Consider the following 13,070-nt stretch of genomic DNA (forward strand, 5'->3'; position numbering starts at 1 on the left):
GTATCTTCATTGGTGAGTTTTAGAATACAGAGACCCTATTGGTTAGGGGGTTAGGGATCCTGGGGCACCAGTGGGCATGCGCAGGACAATAACTCGAGGGGCGCGTTATGTGCACTGGCACGACGCTGTTCCCCTTACCAATGGGGTCCCCTATTATAAGGTCCGTATTGCATCAGTGTCGCCATCTCTCGACACCTTTGGTGAAACGTCTGATCATCAGCAAGATGATTCGAAGAGATATCTGCTTGTGTGCAGACAGATGTGTAGGGATCTGCAAACATAACCACGAAAGAATGACATAAAACTTGAAGTAAAGGCATAAACAGCTTCTAATGCTATGACTTTGCCAACACAAGATGGAATTAGGCGCCCATACGAATTTTTACAACGGGTACTGCCTACCACCTCTTCTTTAAATGGCGCTGTCCGATTTAACACTTCGTACTATTTGTTTCCGTACCACCTTATACATATACCAGCTCATCCCCATATGGGGCCCCGCCGTGGTGGCTCAGTGGTTACGGCGCTCAGCTGCTGACCCGAAAGACGTGGGTTCAATCCCGGCTGCGGCGGCTGAATTTCGATGAAGGCGAAATTCCAGAGGCCCGTGTACTGTGCGATGTCAGTGCACGTTAAAGAACCCCAGGTGGCTGAAATTTCCGGAGCCCTTCACTACGGCGTCCCTCATAGCCTGAGCAGCTTTGGGACGTTAAACCCCAATAAACCTAAACCGTATGGGTTAGGGAAACCCAATGCAAGGTTCCAGCCATGTACCATAATAAGTTATGCCTTCCCGTGCAGGTTATCCCGGAGTTTGAAACTGGCTTTGGTCTCCTGCAGCCAAAGGAACTCTTCGTGGGCATCCGAGAAAGGAACAGAAACCGGGAGAAGAGGAATGGGCCCTGAACATCATCGAAAGTTCAGTGGGGAGTGCAAATAAAAATAAATTTTTCATCTGCCCGCTAACTGCATTCATTACAAATGTCGACGGTGCTCAGGCATTTTTTGAATAAGCATTTGCACAGTGAGCATCCAAGCCCACTGGTATATCAAGAATCCCATTGCAGTGCAAATTTCCATTTGTACTGCAAACAAGGGTTACCTAAGCAGACAACAGAATTATTCGATGAAGTAGAACATAAACACTCATTCAGTGTCCTGTAAAGGCATAAAGTCAACCGCTGCCTTGTATTAGCAACTAGGATACCTTATGCAGTCGCTATTGTAGTTCAAAATTTTCACCGACTAGCTACACGTACCACAGACAGCTATCACACAATACTTTTAGCACACTTGATCCTCCGATTGCTGTTACTGTCCGGAGCTGGGGTAACAAATGCTTTCTGTGTGCATTCGCTTGTTCTATAAAGCGGCGAGGTGATTCCCACACACCAGTGAGGGCAAGCATGCGCTTCGTGACATAACCCAGGCAAAAATAAATAAAAACATTGGTTTTAATTGGGGCTATCTTATTGGAAGCTCAAAAGTTTACCTTTCTGAGCTTGTTGGTGCATGATCATAGCGAGAGAATATAGCGCAGAGTAGGACAGGACACAAGATGACATGAACAACACGAGCACTAACTTCCAACAAATAATTAATAGTAACTAATAACTGAATTGCATTAAATAATGATTAATAATTGAAGCTGAAAGCATTAATTATTTGGGCGAGACATGTGTAAGCACTCCCTCTATCTTTTTATGTGATAAAGAACTCTCGTTTCTGAGGCAATGTTACTGTTAGCACAAGTGATGTCGTGTCTTTAGTGTATAAATATGTCGCATGTGGGAAATAAAATTTCTTGGAAGTTAGCGCTAGTGTTGTTTGTGTCTTCTTGTGTACTGTCCTACTCTGCTTTATACTGTCTCGCTATGAGGAAGCTCAAATTGTGATATACCTGACCAGTGAAAGAAGCCCTAGGCTTCCAACTCAAAATATTTCATTTGTGCATTGGAAACCAACTGGACGCTCCATTTGGAAAAGATGGGACATTCCATTTGGAAAAACGTATAAAAAGATTAACTGTTTGTTTGATCCCAATTCAAGCAGCAGCTCGAAGTGGGCCATAGGCAAGCATGCATGACATAAACCATGGGAACACTACAACCTGAAGAGGTGACAACACCAGTGTTCAAAAAATGTCCACTGAAAGCACTTTTCATTCATCAAACCCTTCATGGATCCTGGGGCTTGTCCGTTGAGCAAAGTTGTATTTGGTAACGACTGCAGTGATGGTGGAAATGATGAAAACAGCCCGGCAGATAAAGCTGCTAATCCTTTGTTACAAGAACCTAATTAACTGCTCTGTGTTTGTAGATAGTAATATGCAGATTCCAGCTAGACAAGGAAATCATTGGCTTCCAACTGAAATGTCCAGTTCTACTGCATATCTGGAAATAAACGGGGAAGCCAGTTGAGCAACCCAAATGGACTCATGAGTCCAATGTGGCTGACCTATTGAGTCTAACAGCCGATTCCAATTGGATCCAACTGGAATTGCCAAACAGTTTTTTTTTTTTTGCCTGGGAGGCGGCATGCATGTGAGAGGTAACATTTTGGTGGTGGCATTGGCCTCATTTCTTCCTAATTGTACTCCATCCCATTTTTTTTTAGCCTGCTACAGCTTGAGTGAACATCACTGGCAAAAAAGTCCCATTCACAGCAGCGTCAAAAATATGTGGCACATTTTTTTAGTATCGAGTATCAAATACAATATACACTAAAAATCAATTTTCGGTGCCAATACTCCGATATTTTCACATTTGGCAAGTGATGCCTAATATTGATACACCAATGTATCGAAAGATAGTATCCAGGATACTTGCATCTTCTATACTGCCTATGCCTGGCCCAATAGTGAAGCATGGCTCAGTCACCGAAACAGACAGGGGTGGTGACTTGTGTTAGCCGCCGCGGTGGCTCAGTGGTTATGGCGCTCGGCTGCTGACCCGAAAGACGCGGGTTCGATCCCGGCCACGGCGGTTGAATTTCTTTGGAGGAGAAATTGTAGAGGCCCGTGTGCTGTGCGATGTCAGTGCACGTTAAAGAACCCCAGGTGGTTGAAATTTCCGGAGCCCTCCACTACGGCGTCTCTCATAGCCTCAGTCGGTTTGGGATGTTAAACCCCATAAACCAAACCAACCAAACCTCTTGCTGCTGCGCTTCCTTGTCAAGCACTGCCAAGGCATATTCCTTGGAAAGGCTTAAAATAAAGGGGCCTTGAAACATCTTTTGAGAAGAGTGCAAGACCTCGCTCAATCGATACATGGTTGCCATCAACCCACGATCGTGCACGAAAGTTGACAAGCCCCTTCCGGCGACTTTTTCATACTTGCAATCTTCTCCGTTTCGCACCCCTGCATACCTGTTAAAAGAAATGGTTGCAGTTTAGCTCAGCTAAGCATGGTGTAGCGAAATCACCTCGACAACGTAGACGGCTCCGGCCAACTCGCTCCATCCATAGCGAGAAATGGAATGCGAATGCCGCGAGAGCGGCACCGACTCCCTTTTCCAGCAAACAGCGAGTCACATAGTCACGTGTCACATAGTCACATAGTCAGCCCGTTTGCAGCTGCTGCGAATGACGTGATATGTCACGTGGCTGCCACACCTCCACATGAAGATCGAATTGCGGCACCGATGACCTTGAATGACCTTGGCTTGACTAGGCCAGTAAAGCGTTCGCCTTAAAAATGGCTATTGATTAGGTTTGGTTTGGTTTGTGGGGTTTAACGTCCCAAAGCGACTAAGGCTATGAGAGACGCCGTAGTGGAGGGCTCCGGAAATTTCGACCATCTGGGGTTCTTTAGCGTGCACTGACATCGCACAGTACACGGGCCTCTAGAATTTCTCCTCCAAACAAATTCCACCGCCGCGGCCGGGATCAAACCCGCATCTTTCGGGTCAGCAGCCGAGCACCATAGCCACTGAGCCACCGTGGCAGCCGGCTATTGATTAGATTCTTTCAGAGATGGCAAACATAACAGAGGAAGGCAAAGAGTCCGGTGGGTGGATGAGATTAGGAAGCTTGTGGGGATAAGGCAGCCTTAGTTGGCACAGGATAAGGTAGGCTAATTGGAGGAATATGGGAGAGGCTTTGGTCCTGCAGTGGACATTGTTACGTCGATGATATGTCAAAAAGCTGGAGCCAATTCAAATGACAATGCAGAGATCACATCACTTTTTGTATGCTTCACACTTCTGAACTTACTTGTGACATTGTAACCAACTGTTGGATGCTGAAGATATAACTTTCTGAAGACAACCTGGAAGAATTCCAATTTCAATTATCTACTGGGCCCAGGATGATTCCACTTAGCGTGCAATGTCTACTAATGTCAAAAGCAACATTCCAAAGAAAACAAATGCAACTAAAAATTTGTGTGTCCACTCCACTAAGTTCGAAATCCGATTAATCTGAACAAATTTTCAGTTTCCCTCAATTTTGATTATGTCGTGGTCAGTGGGTGGGCTCACGCACCAAACTGCACTTGCTGCAATTCTAGCTTCATATTCATTTGCTAGGAAACAAAGAATGTAAAATGCAGAGCCAATAACAATACCAAATTGGACAGACAGCTTCTGTTTATTGTACGTGTATCTATAAAATTGTGAGGCCCTGGGGAACTGGCATGTCCGGTAGATAAAGTACTGCACAATAATTACATCACACGCAATAAATACGAGGGCAGAAGACACAATTGGCTGACGATAAGTTATGGTCTTACGTTAGTAAATTACTCATTCCGCCAAATCCCCAGGGCCTGTGTCAGACTGTGTTGCCCGAAGGCGGCATGCATCATTAAGGTTACATTATGCAAGAAGGGAGATGTGTCACATGACGCCGGCACTGATGCTCTGAATCATCTCCTGCATCTTCTTCAACTTGTCCAGATCGGCGCTCATCTTGGCAGCTTGGTTGCTCTTGATCTGCAAAGCTTCCTCCTTCTTGCGGAGCTGCACTTCGAGATCACGTACCTGCATAAATGCCAGAGAAGACAGTTTCGCCTATGAGTAAGGTTCCAGCCAATAAACTTTCTCGGACTGTACAATGAGTTTTCAGTGACAGTTACGACAAGTGGCTCTACCTCCAACCTACCTCCAACCTATCTCCAACCTATCTCCAACCTATCTCCAACCTATCTCCAACCTATCTCCAACCTATCTCCAACCTATCTCCAACCTATCTCCAACCTATCTCCAACCTATCTCCAACCTATCTCCAACCTATCTCCAACCTATCTCCAACCTATCTCCAACCTATCTCCAACCTATCTCCAACCTATCTCCAACCTATCTCCAACCTATCTCCAACCTATCTCCAACCTATCTCCAACCTATCTCCAACCTATCTCCAACCTATCTCCAACCTATCTCCAACCTATCTCCAACCTATCTCCAACCTATCTCCAACCTATCTCCAACCTATCTCCAACCTATCTCCAATCTATCTCCAATCTATCTCCAATCTATCTCCAATCTATCTCCAATCTATCTCCAATCTATCTCCAATCTATCTCCAATCTATCTCCAATCTATCTCCAATCTATCTCCAATCTATCTCCAATCTATCTCCAATCTATCTCCAATCTATCTCCAATCTATCTCCAATCTATCTCCAATCTATCTCCAATCTATCTCCAATCTATCTCCAATCTATCTCCAATCTATCTCCAATCTATCTCCAATCTATCTCCAATCTATCTCCAATCTATCTCCAATCTATCTCCAATCTATCTCCAATCTATCTCCAATCTATCTCCAATCTATCTCCAATCTATCTCCAATCTATCTCCAATCTATCTCCAATCTATCTCCAATCTATCTCCAATCTATCTCCAATCTATCTCCAATCTATCTCCAATCTATCTCCAATCTATCTCCAATCTATCTCCAATCTATCTCCAATCTATCTCCAATGTCGATATTGTTGCCCAAAGGAAAAAAAGATAAGCAAAGTCATGTGCGGATTACGTTCTGTTTATTCATGGGCTGTATGCAGACTGTCTATGGCTGCGAGAGTGCCAGAGGGTCTCGCTTGTGAACGACATTTTATGCGATACAGTACACCATACAGACTACATAAATCAAAAATGCAACCAGCATTCAACTGATCACCAATGGGGATTCTCCTTAATTCACCCAGTCCTTGAAGGCAAAAACGACTGAAAGAGGATGCTCTGAAGAGTCTGCCACCTATGGCCATGGTGACTGGTCATATGGTGGGGGTTAGTGGTAGTCTTGAAAAGCAAGAAAACGGTGCACCTTATAAAACTCGGGCTGTTCAAAATAAAGTGTGCAGCAACACAAGGAACTGCTTAAGGGGGGATACTGGTCTTGAAAAGAAAATTTTATTAATTTAGTCATAGTAATGAAATTTTCAGGGCACATGTATTTTTGTGCGCTGATTATAAGTATGTCATTTAATTTCATGCAAAACAATTCCTTGAGCACTTATGCACATTTTATGCAACTATTTTGCAGAGAGTTTTGAAGAAAATTTGCTGCAGGAACCTCGCTGAAATGTATGCCATTGGGTTCTCTTGACACCAAGGAATGCAATAAGGGCAAAATTATAATCCTGGCTCTCACAGAACTCGACTAATAGGGTACTAAAGCTGCCACTTCAAAAACAGGAATTCACACTTTCCTTCTCGTTTCTGAAGCGACAACTTCAAAACTCTATAACTTAAGTTCTATGATAGGCAGGAAGACATTTTCACCCTTATTGTATTCCTTGGTATCAAGAGAACCCAATGGCATACATTTCAGCGAGTTTCCCATAGCAAATTTTCTTCAGAACTCTCCACAAAATACTGGCATAAAAAGTTCATAAGTGCTCAAGGAATTGTTTTACATGAAATTAAATGACATTTAGAATCAGCACACAAAAATACATATTCCCTGAAGATTTTATAACTGTGACTTCATTAATAAAATTTTTTTTTTCAAGACCAGTGTGCCCCCTTAAATTCTTAACAAAATTGTGCAAAAGAAAACCGGCAAGTAAGTAGAGGTATCATGAACACAGAGGACAGGTTGAATGACATGATTAAAAGCAGGAATTAAGTTCAGATTACAGGCACGCACGTCACAGTTATGCGAGAAATGCTCTGCATATTCAGTTTTCTATTTCACCCACCACATAGCGGGCCACTGTATTGCAACAGTCAAGTTTTTGAGTCATTGCTTTTGAAATACAGACGTCGAGAGCATTATAAGACTCTGTCGCGTCAGCAAAGAGTGTTTGCAACTTTGTCCGCACAATTAAGTCGTTCCCTGAAAATAAATTTGTGAAAGCGTGATTGCGACAGATAGCGTGCAATAAAATGTTGTCGTGGGAAAAATTTGGTTCATGAGGTGTAATTAGTTAATTAAACGTGCAAAAATACACTTAGACTCAAAAATAGCTATGGACGTTGATATAGCACATGGACGTCAGAGCAGCCACGGATGTTGATATAGTATGTGGAAGTTTTGCTCTTGCAAATGCTCGGGGGATGGCTTTGCACCAAAGAATGCGGCCCGCACGGGAAAACCTGGTCGCCATTGTCGGCGCGTACAAACGTTCGCCGCCGACACCCCCGAAGTAGCGCCCCTGCCCCAACCAGTCAGTCGGAAACCCTTCTTACGTTAGCCTTCTATTTCCGAGGAATGCCTCGTTGATGTTTTGTAGCTAGCTGGCCCACTCTGCGTGTTATTTGCAAACGTAATACCGTATTTACTCACTTAATAGGCGCACTTTTTTCCAGAAAATCCGGCTCAAAGTTAGGGGTGCGCCTATTACACGGGGTAAAATTTCCGGAAATTTTTCGACTCGCAAAATTCAACATGCCGCACAAACGCACCCGTGTACGGGCCGCATCCTGTTTTCCCGAAGGAAATAATTTTAAAAAAATATCCATGTAAGGGCCGCACCCAAACTTTCCACGATCCACGCGGGAATGGCCTTCGAAATGCACGCGCCGTGGCCTCCGCGATGGGCTCCGGCTGCGAGCAACGCGCGCTTGGTCGCGGAGGCCACACACGCGCACAGGAGCTTCTAGGTACCGCCCACGGATAGAGCCCAAAGTCAAGCTTATCATCATCATCAACTTTTTCGTCCGCCGCGAGCTTTCGCTATCCATATCGACATCAGCATCACCAGCTCCAGTTTTTTTTATGGCTGTCAAAGGGCCGGTTTCTGTCGTGTTAGTTCATCGTAGTTGTGGCTTTCTCGCGCTGTCGCCGAGCGTAGCTACTTTAGCACGACGGACAAGCGCGTTAATAGCTACACGACTGGGAGTTAAATCTTGAACACGGCAAGCATGCGGCAGGCCGGAAATCCGATGTGGACAAGAAGTGCGGCAGTTGCGACTGCGCCGTGCCTAAATTTTCGTATGCGACTCGTATCGCCGCGGTTTTCGGGGTCCTAAGTCGGGAAGGTTTCCGGCTGACGAAGCTTTCCACACATACGTTTAAAGTGAGCATCCCTGAAAACTGTGTGCGGCTGTTCCACGCGATGTCATCGTGCGTGCTGTGGGTCAGCAGCATCTGCGACGGCAGCAGCACTAGTGAGGACTAGTAGTAAGTTAAGCAAGAACTGTGTTAAAATAAAGATTGTGGGGGTGGGGAGGCGTCGGCTTGCAATCGTGGAAATACAGTACTGATCACAGTGCCAAGTTCGGGGTGCGCCTATTACGCGCGGAAATAAAAAAATCCGATTTTTCGCGACCGAACTGGGGGTGTGCCTATTATGCGAGTAAATACGGTAAATAGCATATGAGTGTTCACGCTTTGTCGTCTCACCCTTTGTTCCCTTGAGCACGAACCCTTCCGCGGTTAGCGAGCGGGAACGCTGCATCCGCAGTTTGGGAGTGTGAGGGCGGAAGGCTGACCCCCATAATTCCACAAAACACACCACCAAATCACTGCTTTCGTCAACAAGTAGATAAAGGCAGTTAATATTTTGCCAGCCAAATATACATGGCGTGGGACTCGGCACTACACAGGCTCCGAAGGTTCACGTAGACTCCCTTTCTTTTGGGAACCGCACTCTCCCAAAGGAACGTCCCGCATCTAATCTTTCACGCTTAGACGGGGGATCCCCGCTCCCCGTTCCTCCTCACCTGCTGTTCGAGCTCTGCCTTGTCCTTCTGGAGCGAGTTGATGTCCCCCTGCATGCTCTTCTTGTCGGCCTTGAGGGACTTGAGGAGCGCTGCTTTCTCCTCCAGGCCACTCTGCAGCTTGTGCATGCCCCTGGCTTGGTCTGGGGGGGGGGTCAGAACGAGGGAAGCAGATTTTATAAAAAATGTCGCAGAAAGACGAAGAAGATAATAAGGGCAACATGAGCAAAACACCAGAGCAAACCGAAGAGATGATATGAAAGGGCAAGATTAATACCCGTGTCACAAGCGCAAAAGAAATGGCAGTAAATACTTAAGGGGGGGGACACTGGTCTTGAAAAGAAAATTTTATTAATTTAGTCATAGTTATGAAATTTTCAGGCCACATGTATTTATTTTTGTGCACTTATGCACTTTTTATGCAATTATTTTGCGGAGAGTTTTGAAGAAGATTTGCTGTGGGAAACTCGCTGAAATGTATGCCATTAGGTTCTCTTGACACCAAGGAATACAATAAGGGTAAAATTACGATCCTGGCTCTCATAGAACTTGAGTAATAGGGCACTGAAGCTGCCACTTCAGAAACAGGAATACACATTTTCCTTCTCATTTCTGAAGCAACAACTTCAAACCTCTATAACTTAATTTCTATGATAGGCAGGAAGACAATTTTACCCTTATTGTATTCCTTGGTGTCAAGAGAACCCAATGGCGTACATTTCAGCGAGTTTCCCGCAGCAAATTTTCTTCAAAACTCTTCGCAAAATACTAGCATAAAAAGTGCATAAGTGCTCGAGGAAGTGTTTTACATGATATTAAATGACATATTTAGAATCAGCACACAAAAATATATATTCCGTGAAGATTTCGTAACTGTGACTTCATTAATAAAAAATTTTTGTCTCAAGACCAGTGTCCCCCCTTAAGGCCTTAAGTTTGTTAATGACATTATTTTCGCAGTTGGTGCTACACGTCCACATTTGATGCCATTATCGAAAGTGAGGATGACAATAACGCTTGCAAGGCAGTCAAAAGTTTCATCTGAATGTAAACAGTGCTAATGAGCACAATATATCGGGAATGTGGTTCAAATGTAATGTAGAAATGATTTTCCAGAAAATACGGCTGTTCCTGCTTTACAAGTCGAAAAAAGAGCCATAAACTCGCATGTCAGCACCCAAGTCGAAAGTACCTGTCAAAAAGGCTGGTTAAAATGGCGCTCTTCGCATCGAAAGCGCGGCATATATTAGATGCTTCACCTGACAATGTTACGAATTAACCATTTGCTACTGGTTAGGAAGTTGTTATTCATGCTTTTCTGCGTGAGGAATGGGAACGAGAGTACGCATTGCACGGGGAAATGAGCTGCGGTGAACTCAGTAGGTCGCGAATGGCAGTAAGGCTAACGCCATTAAATTTAAGCATGTGGTACCGCAAGAATGCCATTAAAACTTAAGGGGGGAGTAGGGTCTTAAAACTGACCTTTTTATTTATGGCTAGAATCTCATGAAATTTTGCACACAGATGTGTGTTTCTCTTCTGATTCCAAAAGTGTAATCACAATTGAGCTGGTGGTCTTATCAAAAGTTACCTTGAATTGTAGTGGTAGTGTAATTAGGTATTTCTTACGCAGCTTTAATGAACTTTCTCATTGCATTTTGTTGCTTTTAATTACACGAACTGATAGCCAGCAAATTCCCATACCCGATGACATTCTTACCTCTTTTGTTTAGGCCATGTATAAATAGCAATTTGCATTTAGCTTAACGAGTTGCAGTGTCAAATACTGCAACCTTTTACTCTTGACATAGTTATCAGGATGTTGTGCCTTCAGAGAAAATCGAAGAACGTCACTGGGTATGGGAACTCTCTGGCTATCAATTCATGCAAACAAACGCAACAAAATGCAATGAGAAAGTTCATTAAAGCTGTGTAAGAAATTACCTAATTACATTCCAGACTTTGTAAGGTTTAAAAACACCAGATCAATTATGATTACATATTTGGAATCAGAAGAGAAAAATGCATCTGTGTGCAAAATTTCATGAGATTCTAGCCATAAATAAAAAAGTTATTTTTAAAACCCTCGTCCCCACTTAAGGCAGTAAGCACTTAATGGCGTTAAATCTGGCCGTGTGGCACGGGTATAACTGATAAAAACCAAATACAGCATCCCTTCCAGAACACAATACTGTGGAGGTTTATGCCGGACAAAAATCAACAACGATCAAGAGCTGCTATATAGGTGCACCTACAGCCACGAACACACCCCGCCATACCCTGCCCTCTTCCTAGAAACGTTAGGAAGGCATCCATTTTTTTGTGCACTATTTCACTGGAAAGCTCATGGGTGCATTTTCTGCTACGATGCTCCCCTCTTCTGAAATGACTACCCAGTGAGTCAGATGATAATAATTAATTTTTAACTGATAATTAAATAATGTTTTCCCCCATGAATGAAACACTGTGGACTAAGAGACTTCAAATTGATTTTGCCTACCAAGCTGTCTTTATTCTGCACTGATATCTCGGTATATAGGAACTTCTGTGTTTTGCCTGCATTGATATATGGCTGCCACAGCCGAGATCAAGCTTAAACACTTAAGCTCTGCACCAAACACTACAGCCACTGAATTGCCACGGCAGGTCACCTATTCAGTGAATTCATCATCATCATCACGGTTTATTCAGAATTCTTCAACACACTACAAAGAAATGCCAGGACGAGAACAAAAAAAACTGCTACGAGCAGCGTGATAATGTTCTCGAATTCTGTGCACACTGAGATTGTAATGTGCATGCTAATACACTATACAATCAAACTTCACTATAGCAAACACATACAAAAATCACGTAATAGTTCCATGTAGCTGAAATTTGCAGCCTGAAATTTTGCCACAAACATAAGAAAGAACTGCATAGTTCTGAAGGTGTGGCAACTCCCGCAACCCTAACTAAAGGACAGGGAGACAACAAGGTTTGATGCTGTTTTAAAGATACTTATGGCTATTCCGGAAACTGCAATGGCCATTTAGGCTGGCTTCCCCACACAGCAATACCACTTGAAAAACTGTGCCTAGAGCAATGGCAACTGCCATTTTCAAAGCTCCTAACTTGACTTCAGTTGGACTGCCACACTGTAGATAGTTCACAGCAAGGCTACAACTGTACACGTTGACAGTTAAACGGCGATGTTGATGATTGTGTAAAGTGCTACTTTGAGCAAAGTAACAGATACCGTATACAGTAGAACCCCGCTGTTACGTTCCTCACTGCTGCGTTTTCCCGGCTGTTACGTCGTTTTCTTCGGGTCCCGGCATAGCTTCCATAGGATCCAATGTATTGGGAACCCCGCTGTTACGTCGTAGCTGAGGAAACGATCCCGCATGATACGTCGCAACCGGGCTCCCCGAACCCGCCCAGGCAATGCGCGCCAACCGGCATTTTGATTTTTGACGAGTTTTGACCAGGCTTGGCTACGGAACTGGCTGCAAGAAGCCGCAAGCGAATTGGAGAGGCCACCGCTAGATGGCTATCTGCCTCGTGAACGCCGAATGCCGCGATCTTTATCTGGGAGGTGGTGACGAGGAGGCGCGTGGCTGCGGTCGCTTATCTGTTTTTCTCAGCCAGCGTTCGCTTCGGCGGACGCAGTTGTTGCGACGCGAGTCTTTTCTTTCACTCTTTATTTTTATCTTTTAACTCTCCTCTATCTGCAAGTGACAGCGGTGGTGGCTCGGCTGGAGCCAGTCGGCAGGCCCGTGCAATTTCCTTTTCATCCTTCTCTCAGTCACAACAACATCTTTATCGTGCTTTGATGGCGTGATAGCGTTGCGTAAGCGGAAGGCGCTTCCCCTTGAGGAAAAGCTGGACGTACTAAACGCAGTCGACAGGCAGTCGGGGCGGCCTACCGGGAGCAGCGCGGCGAGCAGCCTACGAACATTTCAGTGCTTGACGCTGTGCACA

At 44.5% G+C, this 13,070-nt stretch overlaps 2 protein-coding genes across 2 annotated transcripts in view; one reads left to right on the forward strand and one right to left on the reverse strand.

Annotated features, from left to right (window-relative positions):
* The window catches only part of LOC149329269 (cytochrome P450 3A24-like), a 36,342-nt gene extending 34,757 nt beyond the window's left edge, over positions 1 to 1,585 (forward strand). The window contains exon 14 of the mRNA XM_089562172.1: positions 802 to 1,585. Coding sequence (XP_089418298.1) covers positions 802 to 906 — 105 coding nt within the window. The 3' untranslated portion in view covers positions 907 to 1,585. The remainder of the gene's footprint in view (positions 1 to 801) is intronic.
* A 2,984-nt stretch (positions 1,586 to 4,569) lies between these two features.
* Positions 4,570 to 13,070, reverse strand: part of LOC149329270 (protein CIP2A homolog) — a 50,653-nt gene continuing 42,152 nt past the window's right edge. The window contains exons 20-21 of the mRNA XM_089560181.1: positions 9,111 to 9,250; positions 4,570 to 4,980 (exon numbers count right to left, since the gene is read on the reverse strand). Coding sequence (XP_089416307.1) covers positions 4,837 to 4,980; positions 9,111 to 9,250 — 284 coding nt within the window. The 3' untranslated portion in view covers positions 4,570 to 4,836. The remainder of the gene's footprint in view (positions 4,981 to 9,110; positions 9,251 to 13,070) is intronic.

Source organism: Amblyomma mixtum, chromosome 9, assembly GCF_055824585.1.
Source record: "Amblyomma mixtum isolate Tamu chromosome 9, ASM5582458v1, whole genome shotgun sequence".
In the NCBI taxonomy this organism is placed as follows: Eukaryota; Metazoa; Arthropoda; class Arachnida; order Ixodida; family Ixodidae; genus Amblyomma; species Amblyomma mixtum.